Source organism: Haplochromis burtoni, unplaced genomic scaffold (assembly GCF_018398535.1).
Source record: "Haplochromis burtoni strain Fernald_Lab_line unplaced genomic scaffold, NCSU_Asbu1 Contig_174, whole genome shotgun sequence".
Lineage (NCBI taxonomy): Eukaryota > Metazoa > Chordata > Actinopteri > Cichliformes > Cichlidae > Haplochromis > Haplochromis burtoni.
The window spans coordinates 820,598-833,813 of NW_024582535.1; the positions used below are offsets into that span (position 1 = coordinate 820,598).

The following is a 13,216-nucleotide window of genomic DNA, read 5'->3' on the forward strand; positions in this document are numbered from 1 at the left end:
ATGTCAAGTAGCGCTGCGCAGTTTTTTCTTATAAGCACGTCTTGAACTTTAGTTTTTAATACTCAAACTCACACATCAAACACTTGCTTTTTAAAAAAGCAGTCTCCATGGCTATTTTTTTATTGCTGCTATTTTGTGGTGATTACGGTAAACCCTGTTTGTAAGTGACTATGAAATGCTGCAATTCTTACTGAAGATAAATGACAAGCGTTTGTTTCATCATTCCTACGCATCCTCCATATTCCTTTCCCCCAGTTTGGTAACACAGTGGATATTTATGTGCATGTGTCAGTATACTGTCAGGTGGGTGACAAATTAAAGAACCTGATCCTTACAGTGCAAATCAGCGCAGAGCCGTTTTGATTGATCACCTATTATTAATGGAGAATCACTCCCAGGATTACATAAACATGATGTGAATGATGTGCCACGGCCTTCAGTCTCCAGCTGTCAACCCAGTTTTACATTAATAAGAGATTTTGTTAGAAAGCCCTTTCGACCACCATCATCAAAACACCAAAATAAGGAGATATCTGTGGAGGAATGGCGTGAAATCAGTCAGATAATTCTCCACAAACTTGGACAGTCAGTCCCCAAAGGAGCACCGAGGCTTATCTGGAGGTGCACACCTTACTATAACAGTTCTCTCCTTAAAGTTGCCCACTGCAGTTCATCCTTTCAGAGGTTGCATCTCCTGTCCGACAGGGGCGAGCTATTTAAATGTACGACCCTACCGTAAGTATTAGTGTGTTTGCTCGCTCTATCTATCTATCTATCTATCTATCTATCTATCTATCTATCTATCTACATACATACACACACACACACACCCTGTAAACTTTCAATGCATTTTAATAATTAGATCTAGCTTTTATGTCCTGGTGAGCCCCAATAAGTATCTAGAAGTTTTATTTAGAATTTTGATTTGATTATGATTTTCACTGTTGTTAATTTCTGTATTTTTAAAAGGCCAGTTCTACCATTGTTAATGTCTCGCTCATGTGGCTGTTGTCGGTAGTGTCAGGTGTCTCTTCTGTGAAGTAAATTGCGAGCAAAAAGACACGGACCAATTCTTTGTGAACACATGCTTGGTCAATAAACCTGATGCCGATTAAGAAAAATACTGTATAAAGTTCATGCACATTTATTATAGCAGTTTCGGTATACATTGCATAGAAATATGTGAACTAGATCAGACTCAATGCTGTCGTCTAATGGAGGTCTTCTCTGCTTGGCTGCACTTCTATGTGCGAACTTTCACCGGGGGTCAAACGGTGATCTGAACGTTTTCCGGAAGCCGTGCAGAGAGAGCTTCAGGTCGACGTTTGTTGTTGTTGTGGATTGCTTTGGATCCGCTCGCCAGCTGTCTGGGAGTAGGGTCAGCGGAGAAACGAGCAGGCGGAAGTCATTTTCCCCGTCGGATGAATGGCAGTCACGGCGGTGAGAGCGGCGGCAGCCGCGGGAGGTCCGGCGTCTTTGTCCCGCTTCAGGGGAGCGCTGGTCGCAGGTGTGCTAGGAGACTGTATCGGAGGAGAGTTTGAAGGGGCGGAGGAGGTTCCCATGGAGAGTGTGCTGCAGCACCTCAGCAGCCTGGACGACGAAACTAAAGGAACAAGTCAGTGAGAGGAGGAGGTGGTTTCATAACAAGCCCACTGCACCGTGAAGCAAAGCTGACATGCAGAGTAGCTTAAAGGGATCAAAATGGTTTGAAATTACTAAAGAAAGAAAGGGAAAAAAAGATCACGTCTCAAACCGGCAGGGGTCTCTCCAAGGGGGGGGATGGGGAGGCACTAGCCCCCTGAAATGAAAGTTGCTCTATAAGATACATTTGCTCTTACATTGTTTTACCATGTTTCGTGTATGATTATGGTTCATAAAATAAATCCAACCTATTCTGGCTAACTTGTCAACCAATCAGCATTCAACTGATAAATAGGTCATCTGTGTTTACCAATGTGCAGTTGGAATTTTGGAGGACTGCATGAGGGCATGTTTGGGGAAGCTGTCCATGTAGAAATCTGTATGGAAACTCGCATACCCAATACTGTAAAATATGCATAAGGTACCACCAGAAGCAAGAGCATTTTCCCGCAACCTTCTATAGAATAAGAAGTCTTTTGGAAACTCCAGGTATTGCCCCTGGTGGCTGTTAACTAGAGTGCAGGGTTAAGGCTGGGTTAAGGTGTCTCTTTTTAGACATGGAACCTAATCTTTGTGCAGACAGATGGGTGGTTAACTGTCAATTGAATTAGCTTGCTATCCTATCTGCTGCTTTACCATTTCATCTGTCATTACTGTGAAGAATGAGACTTTGAGATATTCCTCAAGCTTCTGAAACCAATAATGCATAACTTAATTATAACAATTTTCACAAAAATCAGATCTGGACTGACTGGCTGGGATGAGCTGGGAACAAACAAAGTACAAAAATAATAATAAAAAAAAATTACAGGGTGTAAATTGTGCCGGCTAAATCTTCTTGTCCTTAGCGGACGACCAGCGGCGGTGGTCTGCCGCGCAACCAGTACGCTGCTGTAGGTGCCGCAGGTTCTCTTGCTTGACCAACGATTATCTTCCACGCTTTTCGATCTAAGGCGATGGTTCTTGCCTGCTCGAGGTCAAGTCGAAGGGCCTTCAAATCATCCTGGATTTGTTTCATCCATGTCTTCTTTGGTGCATTTCGATGGGGCGGGTCAACCAGAGTAGGCCATGGGGGTAGCGGCTCGGCGGCTAAATAGTTACTTAAAAAAAACCTTCAATGTTATACCGTGTAACATTCAGATGAATATGCTGCGGTTAGATTGGAAAAAGAACACTTTAAATACCCCAGCTCCCTTCAGAAAAAGGCCTAAATGTTGGCAGACATGACTTTAAGTAATTAAATAATCTATATTTCCAGCAACAAGTGATATACACAATGAATCTATAATTATGATCCAGTAATATTAGATAATTAGGATCATGATGTCCACTAGATTATTTATCCTGCAGAAACTGGGGCTATTACTTTTTCTCATCGACTGTTTACAGGCACAAAAATCTTTACTACTTGATTAACGGGCTCAGCGAAGAGTGCTGAGTCCATCGACGTCTCTGCTCATCTCATCAGATCTCAGAACAAATGCTGTGTAAAGCCCCACTGATTGGGCCTTGTGATTCCTGTTTAGGCTGCTGATTGTCTCTTTAGGGAAGGAAGTGAGATGAGACCATGTTTTGCATTAAGGTATTCTCCTCAGTTTCTTTTTGTTGTAGCCAGGATTCTTTGAGAAAGTAGCAAAAATACATCCACACTGCATTTCTATAAATATGCTTGGTTATAGTTCATTTAAATCTTATATGAGTAACAGGGTAAATGAGTAAATTAAACTATTAATTTTTCCTGTGTAAACAATCACCATCTGTAGATATGTTCATTTTATTATCCGCAAATTATATTGGTATCTTTGTTGGCTAAGGATTCCAGCCAGTCCACTAGATTAGGCGATAAAGTGATTACAATTTCAGGATGATTAAATTGGTGTTAGCTGTTTATTTCCAGTGCGGAATTACTGTTATTATTTGTTAAAATGTGTGTATTTATGTTTTTGTGTTTTAGGTATCCTTGAATACAGTGATGACACAGCCATGGCACGCTGTGTGGCTCAGTCTCTACTCACCAGGACTGGCTTTGATGAGCACGACATGGCTCGCAGGTAGAAGAATCATCATCATCTTTATCTAAAATAAGCCTAAAATCACTTCACCATCATCTTCTTCCTTCCTTCTCCTGCATTAAGCCAACTTTCCTCCGATTGGTTGTTCCTTGTAAACCAGGGGTAGGCAACGCCAGGCCTCGACCCCCGGTATCCTGAAGGTTTTAGATCTCACCCTGGGTCAACACACCTGAATCCAATGATTAGTTGATTACCAGGCCTCTGGAGAACTTTGAGAAATGTTGAGGAGGTAATTTAGCTATTTAAATCAGCTGTGTTGGATCAAGGACACATCTGAAACCTGTAGGACACCGGCTCTCGAGGCCTGGAGTTCCCTACCCCTGTTGTAAACAAAAGGTTTAAACAGCAGAAGGGTGAGTCTTCTGTATACACAGCCAAGAGTAGAAAAATTGTCTCACAGGTGTTATTTGTATTGCAACAAATAAATTTTTGGAAACTTTGCACACGTTTAATGTGAGGCTCCACATTTGGAGCAGTGTGTATATATAATAGAAAATAAGGAAAAATTGATTTAAGGAGTTAAATATGGATCCAAAGGCTCTTCGGGTAAGCTGATGATGGTTCCTACCTCGGTGACTCACCATTTTTAGGTTTGCAAAGGAGTACAGTGCATCCCCACATCGTGGTTATGGTGCTGGAGTGATCCAGGTGTTGAAGAAGCTCTCATCCCCCCAGTTAAATGACGTGTATCAGCCAGCGAGGGACCAGTTTAACGGTCGGGGCTCCTTTGGAAATGGAGGGGCCATGAGAGCAGCTCCCTTTGCCCTGGCCTTTCCGGACTTGTCTGATGTTAAAAGGGTGAGTAGGGGTCTTTTGAATGTTGAGTTTTCTCTCTCCAATGGATCGGATAGAAACAACATCTTTAAATTTGCTCTTTTTCTCTGCAGTTTGCCCATCTGGGCGCCATGCTGACGCACTCCTGCTCTCTGGGTTATAATGGGGCGGTGCTGCAAGCGTTAGCTGTGCACCTGTCTCTGCAGGGGGCACTGGACTTGCCTCACCAGTTCATCAGCAGGCTAATTAAAGAGATGGAGGAAGTGGAAGGTGATGAGACTGCACGCAATGATGCAAGAATGTGAGTAGACTGGTTAGAGGCAGCGAACGCGAACAGGGTTTTTCCTCCAAAGGAAAACATTGTAGTTTTTCTGTAATTTATGTTTTTTATTTGAGGTTTTATTCCCTGAAGCATAATAGACATTTATCTTACAAGTCTTTGTCATACAAGGTAACTCAGACTCAATTACTTTTTAAATTAAACTTTCACATCAAAAGGCTAATTCTGAGTCAGAAAAAACAACCTTAGGAGGGATTTATGTCTTTCAAAATGTGTTTTTAAAAGTTGAAACATCCCTTTTCATGCTGTGTGAGATGTATATATTTTTAATGTATGCTTTTGCAGTTTAAAAGAAGCAGAGAAGCCATTCTGTGATCGTCTCCACCGAATCAGAGACCTGATGGACAGGAGCAAAGTTAGCATAGAGGAAGTCATCTCTGAACTGGGTCAGTATGATTATTTATCGCTGATGAGGAGGGGTTTGTGATTGGTTTTGTTTGTTTTCAGGATTACGGAAATGTTTATTTAAAGAATTCCATAAGAAAGGTTTATTGACAGATTTTGGGTTTGATCTAAAATTAGAGGTGACTTTAAGAGTTAATCTGAATCTGGATCTGGGTTTTTTTAGGAAGTGTACATGCAAAATTACATTTAGATTCATGAAGCCTGCCCAGTTTTGTTCATACCACCGTGCCCCTGTTACAGAATCAGTCATTCAAAACCACCACTCTGACTATTACTGCCATCTGCCACGCCCACAGTGAGACACTGCTGTTGGGAGCTGAATATCAGAGGGGCAGCAAAATTTAATACAGAGGGGTTATTACCAACTTGGTTGAATAAGCCATCATCAAATAAACACTATAAAGACAAAGAACATGATAAAAAAAACCCACCATTACTATATTTTTTTAAAATTTTAGATATATTTCTCCTGATTTATTCTAAGTAAATTTCCCCATCTTATTTATCTTTTAGTATATGAGGAAGTATTAATGGAGGTTAGGGAGCAAGCCACATGTGCAATAAGGCCCCGATCCACTTCCCTTTTTACATGACATTTCCTGTTTCTCTTGACTGCCACCACAAAAACACGCCCCTCTCTTTGTGACTTTTACCAGGTAATGGCATTGCAGCTCTTCACTCCGTCCCCACTGCAATTTTCTGTGTGCTCCACTGCCTGCAACCCCGGGAATGCCTCCCAGAGAGCTACGGCGGCGTGGAGAGGACGATAGCGTACAGCCTGGCGCTGGGAGGGGACACTGATACCATAGCCTGCATGGCTGGGGCCATCGCGGGGGCCCACTATGGCATCGAGACCATCCCTCAGTCCTGGATAAGATGCTGTGAGGGGGTGGAGGATGCAGACCAGTATGCAGAGAGGCTTTACAAGCTGTACCACCAGTCACCACTGGGGGGCAAAGGCGAGCAGAGTGGCGAAAACAGGTCAACTGCTGCTAATGGCACAGAGAAGAAAACTGGAGTAGAGTGATGGATCAGTCAGATTGTCATTAAAAGACTTTCACACACATAAAGAACACGTAAAAAAAAAATGACTTTAAATTTTGTTTTGTTTGGAAAAGCTTTTTTTTTTTTTGGGATCTTAATGGTATTAAATAATTTAAGCTTTGAGGAAGAAAGTGATTTTTCCAAACTGTCAACATGAAATTTATTAGGTATCTGAAAATTAGAGCTGAAGAAAATTTCCAGTCTTAATTTTGAGAATGTGGCTTTTACACAAACTGCCAAACTTCTCTGAACGCCAATCCAAAAGTGGTCTAAATATGAATAAACAGCATATTCATACACGCTCTCTTTTCCTTGCTTTCCCCTGATTTATGTCCTGTCTCGTGAAAGTTGCACTATAAATTGACAATGTCTTGTTTTAGCAATTTGGTGAAAAATATTTAATAAACTTTTTATTTTCTTTTTAATTCACACATCTGTACGAGTGTTCTCAGACCCAAAAAGCACATCTACTTCATGAAGATCTGCTCCATTCAGATGCTTTTGTGATGCTTATTCACGTAAACTTGTAGCGAGTACAGACGAATACAAACAGAATCTGAATATTGCAAGAAATCAGGAAATGTCAGGAGCACTAAGTTCGCTGATATGTTTGAAATACTTTATTTTTTTGTTGATTATAAAGTGACAGCAAGGTATGACTGACATGCAGTAAATGGCAGAGCTGTAAGGTCCCCTGCAATGCTGAATTATAGCGTGTTTTAGTGTTTATTGTATTAAAAAAAGATAATCAATGTTTTTCAATGACAAATATGGATTTGTGTCCCCCTGTAAATCTTAATGAATTTTGAACTTAAACATCTTGCAAACGATCTTTTACAATGAGCTTAAATGAAAGTTGTGAATTTACAATAACATCAATTTAAAAATGCAAGTAAAACACTTTAAATGTACCTTTAAATAAAACAGCAACACTGCATTATCAGATGTAATTTAACATGTAAGGATAATTCATGGAAAAAGGCTTATGTTATTGGTAGCTTTCAGTTATCTGCATGTTATCAAAGATGCTATCCATGTGTGTTCAGTAGAAATTACAGGTTTTTGTCTGCAGGGGCGACCTCTAAGAAGAGCTGCAAGAACACTGTTAACTTGTCCAGCACTCTTGGGCAGAGCTTGTAATGGATGAAGGGTATGTAGACTACAATGCCACTTAAGATAAATAAAGCCACGTAGAGGTACTCAATCTGAGGATTGTCTATGATGGGTGCCAGCACGAGGAATATCGCTGCAATGAGGACCAGTATAGGAATTACAATGGGAACCTGTGGGGAGAGGAATAACCAGGCGTGAGGACAAGATGTTATTGTCATGTAATGTGAAAACAATGATGACACTAACCTTGTACGACCTTGGGAGGTCCTTCTTCTTGATTTTGAGATAGATGAGCCCAGACAGGACAATGGCATAGAAAAACCAGGCGCTAAAACTGAAAACGGCAGAGGAAGAGAAATTAAAGACAAACAAAAAAAGCAATGTGTGCTAAAAAAAAAAAAAAACCAAACAAAGTAGAAATGGAGCAGAAATAGAGTCAGCCTTCACCTGAAGTAGTTGACGATACTCTGAAAGTCTCCAGGAATCAGCACCACCAGAGAGATTATTGTGGTGAAGATCAGCGCCGGAGATGGAGTCAGTCTGTGGACGTGGGCCATGGACAGAATATCTGGCTGCAAAACCAGCACTGGTCTGTGTGAAAATCTGCACGTAGCTTTATTTTAAACAGGTGTGTGTGTTCTTATAAGACAGAGAGACTGTTACCATGTGTCCTTCCCGGGCAGCAACAAAGCACACACGGCCGCCGCTGAAGAACGTCCCGTTTAGAGAACCGAAAGCTGACAAGGCTGCGGCCACAGACATGACCCAGCCCCAGCTGCCCAGCACCTTATTCCTGCATGAAAACCGTTTGTATTATAAAAAAATCTTGTAGTGCATATCAATCAACCCTTTTCTATATACATTTCAGTAATTTAACAAATTAAATCAAAAACATCTTCTGTGGACATATTTAGGAATAAACCTTTTGGACAGGATGTGATGTCACCTCAATGTAATATTTGTCTTGAAAGGTGTTGAATGGGGCCTTTGCTGGTGTGACCAGGTTTAACACTACAAACATCTGTTCTGAGGCCCCTTCTGCCTATATAACAATAATAATAATAATGATGATGATAATACATTAGACGGTGGTTCGATCCCAGGCTGCCTCCTGGCTGCATGCCAAATATCCTTGGGCAAGATACTAACCCCGTGTTTGCCTACTGGTGGTGGTCAGAGGGCCCGGTGGCGCCAGTGTCTGGCAGCCTCACCTCTGTCAGTGCGCCCCAGGGCAGCTGTGGCTACAATGTAGCTTGCCATCGCCAGTGTGTGAATGTGTATGTGAATGGGTGAATGACTGAATGTAGTGTGAAGCGCTTTGGGGTCCTTAGGGACTAGAAAAGCGCTATACAAATGCAGGCCATTTACCATTTTACCATTTGTAAAGCGCCTTTCAAGAAACCCAAGGACGCTTTACAAAACAGAATAAATAAAAAAGGCTTAGAGATCGAAGGTTTTATTGAAGAGGTGAATTTTGAGAAGTTTCTTGAAGGACTCCAGTGACGGGTTGTTGAGAAGTTCATATGGGAGAGAGTTCCAAAATGACACCCAGATTGCAAACGTTGAAGGAAGGCCAGATGAGGAAACCATCTATATCAGGGGTAGGCAACTCCAGGCCTCGCGTGCCTGTGTCCTGCAGGTTTTAGATCTCACCCTGGGTCAGCACACCTGAATCAAATGATTAGTTGATTACCAGGCCTCTGGAGAACTTCAAGACATGTTTAGGAGGTAATGTAGCCATTTAAATCAGTTGTGCTGGGTCAAGGACAAATTTAAAACCTGCAGGAAACTGGCACGCGAGGCCTGCAGTTGCCTACCCCTGGTCTATATCAATAAGTAGATGGCCAGTCTTCTGGAGTAGGGCTTTAGGGGCCTCAACCAAGACCTCTGCGTTATTACTGTTGAGCTTGAGTAGGTTAATTGACATCCATATTTCTATTTCATGCAGACGGTTGAGAAGTGATCGTGGGGGAGCAGGGTAGAGGGTTTAGTACAGAGATAAAGTTGTGTATCATCAGCATAGGAATGGAAGCAGAGACCATGGCGGTGGATGATCTGACCAAGGAGGAACATAGAGACGGTGAAGAGAAGGGGTCCAATATCTCTTGGTATTTGTGTGACACCAGAAGTGAGCACCTAACTGTAGTGATGCTCTTTGCTGCCATTCCTTCTATGTTTGAAGTGTTTGGAGGCGACTCTTAAGTAATTTTCCTTATAGTGGATTGATGAGTCTTGCGAGAAATCGCATCAACTGTGTAAGATAAGTTTCATAATTACTTGCACAGTGGGCAGATTTAAATTGCCTATTAATCACCTATTAATCCCACTGGATGATTTAATCTCTGGTATCAACATGACAGGGAGCTAAAATGCTAATACAGAGGATTCAAAATGGAGACAGGATTGCAACATCCATCTTTAAATACAGTCTGTATTTTCAACTTACAAAAGCCCCATTTGTTTGACCATCAGTAATTTTAATGCACATATCAAATGATTGTACAGAGAAGAGGATTTCTTCAGGTTTGCTTCCTGTTCTAATAATAATAATAATAATAATAATAATAATAATAATGTACACTTTTATTGATCCCCGTGGGGAAATTCTTCTCTGCATTTAACCCATTCACTCAGTGAAGCAGTGGGCAGCCACCAGTGCAGCGCCCGGGGAGCAGCGTGTGGGGATGGTACCTTGCTCAAGGGTACCTCAGGGTAGCCATTCTATGGGAGAAGTAATAAAAAAAAAAGATCTTATCAGGTTGAGAACAGGTGTTGTCTTACCCCCAGGTAACTGCTACCGCGCTTGAGGACATGAGCTCTTTAGGCGTCATTACTGCCAGATAGCTCACATTCACCAGCAGGTACAAAGTAGTCACAAGAGAAATGGCTATCAGCACCGCCCGAGGAAGATTCACCTGTACAAAAAAAAGAAAAAAAGATATGACATGAAATAAAATGTCATGACATGACATGGTTGTAAAGTTTGGCTAAACCTTGATTTCTTTGCAAGCTCCTTTGACTTGATTACACATATTAACAAAGCAGTCTCTCATGACAAAACAAAGCCTCATTGAATATTTACTTTTTTAATACTTTGCCAAACCGTGGGGGGGAAAAAGCTCCCCAAGCAGCACCAAGTTTCATGCAGTCAGGACAAGCTGGAACTGCAATTACAACAATCCTAACAATGCCAACTCGTGTACCTCTTTAGTCACCTCAGACACTTTAAACACTGATTTAAGCATTGTAGGGGTATATGTTGGTACAAAGTTAATGAATTACCTGAAACACAAATTCAGAGTTTAGGGGGGAAAAAGGTAAGTGGTCATTTTTCTCAGGATAGCAGCAAGAAAACAATCATATTTCCCAGCAGAATCTTTATCAAAGATTATAAGCTGTATTTAAAAAAATTTAGAATTTAGTCTGCTTGTCCAGAGTTGGTTTTTTCTTAGGTTTCACATTAACAATGAGTTATTTTAGGTTCTGCTCTATAAAACACAGTTGGAGAAATGAAAAAAGAAAAATAGAGACTATTTTGAATATTTCCAGTCTCCTGGAAATGTCCCTGCAAGCCAAGTGGATTCTTCTGGTGTCCTCAATTCTTTCTCTGGTGTTTGTTCGTTTTATGTATACTTGTGTCTGGATCTACGTGAGCTACATGAAGATTAAAAAAAAACCCCTGTACTTTCAGTAAAAGATTAGACAGGGCCTCATCTGAGTGAAGAAAGTAACAGAGTATCTGCATAACAATGTTATCAGAGGAAAGACATGACTTGACCTGGTTCTCCCTTGTGCCAGTTTAAGCAGTCCAACAGAATAACATAAAACTAAGTTGGATATTTACTTTCTTTAATGCTTTGCTAAACCATTTAGTTCTCCAAAGTTGAACTCTACTTTTAATTAAATAGGACTCGAGTCTAAAATAACAGAAAAAAAAACACCAAGCACCAAGTTGCAAAATGCAGTCAGTGGAAATGGGTTAATTATTATGAACTGGCATGAACAATAAGGACAATCACACTGAAGTTTTAACCATTTAAGATAAGGATAAATTAAGTTTGTCATAAGTTGAGGTATTTTTAAAGAATTTACCAAGTCTTTAAAAATATTAAATTCCTATTTAAACAGTCATATTATTATTGGTGCTGTCAGCGTTAATCTCGTTAAAATGACGTTAATGCCATAACTGCATTAACGCGGCAAATCTCCGTTACCGCCGTGTGCGTGGGGCTGCATGGTGTCAAACATTAACAAGCTAACTGCACTGATTTACAGAGTGTTATAGACATCCTGTGTTAGGACAAAGTCAATAAATTACCTGAAATACAAATTCAGAGTTAAGGAAGAAAATATAGCATCATATAGGCATCTTTTACAGTAAAGAATCAAATCATTCTGGACAGGTTTTAAGCTGTATTTGAAAAATTTAGCATGAATAAATGCTACTATTTCAGGTCACTTCAGACCCTTCCAGCCTCACCTCTGGTTTGTTCAGCTCCTCAGTCACATAATTCAAGTTGCTCCAGCCACCGTAAGACCAGAGGCCTTGAAGTAAAGCCTTTCCCAGAGTGTTCAAAGAAAACTGAGTTCCTTGAAAAGCATTCTCAACATTAAAATTTTCCTCGATCACAGTGCTGCTCTGTATGACTTTCACTAGCCCTCCAATTACAATGAAAGTGAGTGAAAACACTTTGGCCACCAAGAAGATCACCTGCACTCTCAGAGCAAATCGGACATTCAGGATGTTGGTAATGGCAACTACCAGAATACTAAAAGCTGCAAAGCATTTCACAGCCAGCTGAGGAGGTGGGCAGCCTGGGTAAAAGGGAGCCATGACATACTGTGCAATGGTCATTGACTTTGCTGCAATGCTGGAAGGTTTCAAAAGCAGGATGAAAGTGATTGCCGCAAAGAAGGCTGGGAATGAACCATAGATCCTCAGGATGTAAGTAAATTCCCCACCGGATTCAGGAATAATGGTCCCAAGCTCAGTGTAGGAGAGAAAAAGAGAGAGCATATTCAGCAAAGCTGAGAGCGACTCCTGTGCCACTAGCCGGCCTCATGACCATGATGAAGCTGAAGACGAACATGAAGGCCACCACTTTCCCTGCAGTCCGCAGTATGTAAATGTACTCAGCTCCAGACTCTGGTATGATAGTGCCCAGTTCAGCATAGCACAGACCCCCCAGCATGGCTATCAGTCCACAGCAGGACCATATAATGAAGCTGGCCCCTGGGCTCCCAATAGTGGAAAGGACGTACTGGGGAGAAATGAAGATCCCAGATCCAATCATGGTTCCACCAATGAAGGAAACTGCTCCTATGAGCCCCACTTCCCTCTGCAGATTGAGCCCATGTGTGTCATGTCCCATGGTCAGAAAGCTTTTGTCTTCCCTGAAGCAGCAGCGAAGAACAGACGTGCAGTTACAAAATGCTGCCTGTTGCCCAATAGGAGGAGTGCACAAAATTAAACTGCTATGAAATTAAAATGAGGCTACTTTTAAGCAGATTTTAAGAATGTCTGCTTGTCCAGAGTTGGTTTTTTCTTAGCTTTCACGTTAACAATGATTTATTTTAGGTTCTGCTCTATAAAACACAGTTGGAGAAACGAAAAATTCAAAATAGAGACTGTTTTGAATATTTCTAGTCTACTGGAAATGTCCCCGCAAGCCAAGTGGATTCTTCTGGTGTCCTCAATTCTTTCTCTGGTGTTTGTTCTATTTATGTATACTTGTGTCTGGATCTACGTGAGCTACATGAAGATAAAAAAAAAAACACTGAACTTCCAGTAAAAGATTAGACAGGGCCTCATCTGAGTGAAGAAAGT

The 13,216-nt window shown here is 41.2% G+C and overlaps 2 protein-coding genes and 1 long non-coding RNA gene across 5 annotated transcripts in view; 1 reads left to right on the top strand and 2 right to left on the bottom strand.

Moving 5' to 3' along the window:
• Positions 1-1,128: 1,128 nt before the first annotated feature.
• Positions 1,129-3,861, bottom strand: LOC121815288. The gene is made up of 2 exons (XR_006054970.1): positions 3,657-3,861; positions 1,129-1,603 (listed from the first exon to the last, which is right to left on the bottom strand). It is a non-coding gene; the product is annotated as an uncharacterized LOC121815288 (long non-coding RNA).
• On the top strand, positions 1,389-6,425 carry adprs (ADP-ribosylserine hydrolase). Its single transcript, XM_005933867.3, has 6 exons — positions 1,389-1,615; positions 3,596-3,692; positions 4,304-4,511; positions 4,601-4,788; positions 5,113-5,213; positions 5,889-6,425. The coding sequence occupies exons 1-6, from the start codon at positions 1,426-1,428 to the stop codon at positions 6,257-6,259; spliced, it is 1,155 nt and encodes a 384-aa protein (XP_005933929.1). The 5' UTR covers positions 1,389-1,425; the 3' UTR covers positions 6,260-6,425.
• Positions 6,426-6,880: 455 nt separating this feature from the next.
• Positions 6,881-13,216, bottom strand: part of zmp:0000001267 (b(0,+)-type amino acid transporter 1) — a 23,155-nt gene continuing 16,819 nt past the window's right edge. For 2 of the 3 annotated variants that reach the window (XM_005933868.3, XM_042225545.1), the window contains exons 2-6: positions 10,171-10,304; positions 8,053-8,182; positions 7,837-7,961; positions 7,636-7,723; positions 6,881-7,559 (exon numbers count right to left, since the gene is read on the bottom strand). In XM_005933868.3, coding sequence (XP_005933930.1) covers positions 7,329-7,559; positions 7,636-7,723; positions 7,837-7,961; positions 8,053-8,182; positions 10,171-10,304 — 708 coding nt within the window. In that variant the 3' untranslated portion in view covers positions 6,881-7,328. Of the gene's footprint in view, positions 7,560-7,635; positions 7,724-7,836; positions 7,962-8,052; positions 8,183-10,170; positions 10,305-11,869; positions 12,393-13,216 lie in introns of all 3 variants that reach the window. The other variant, XM_042225544.1, reaches the window with a different exon arrangement.

Excerpts from the sequence above, each read along its gene's own strand:
- adprs (XM_005933867.3), top strand. The coding sequence starts at position 1,426 with ATGGCAGTCACGGCGGTGAGAGCGGCGGCAGCCGCGGGAGGTCCGGCG. Across the intron at positions 4,512-4,600 it reads ACTTGTCTGATGTTAAAAGG|TTTGCCCATCTGGGCGCCAT; the intron begins GTGAGTAGGGGT and ends TTTTCTCTGCAG. Across the intron at positions 5,214-5,888 it reads GGAAGTCATCTCTGAACTGG|GTAATGGCATTGCAGCTCTT; the intron begins GTCAGTATGATT and ends GACTTTTACCAG.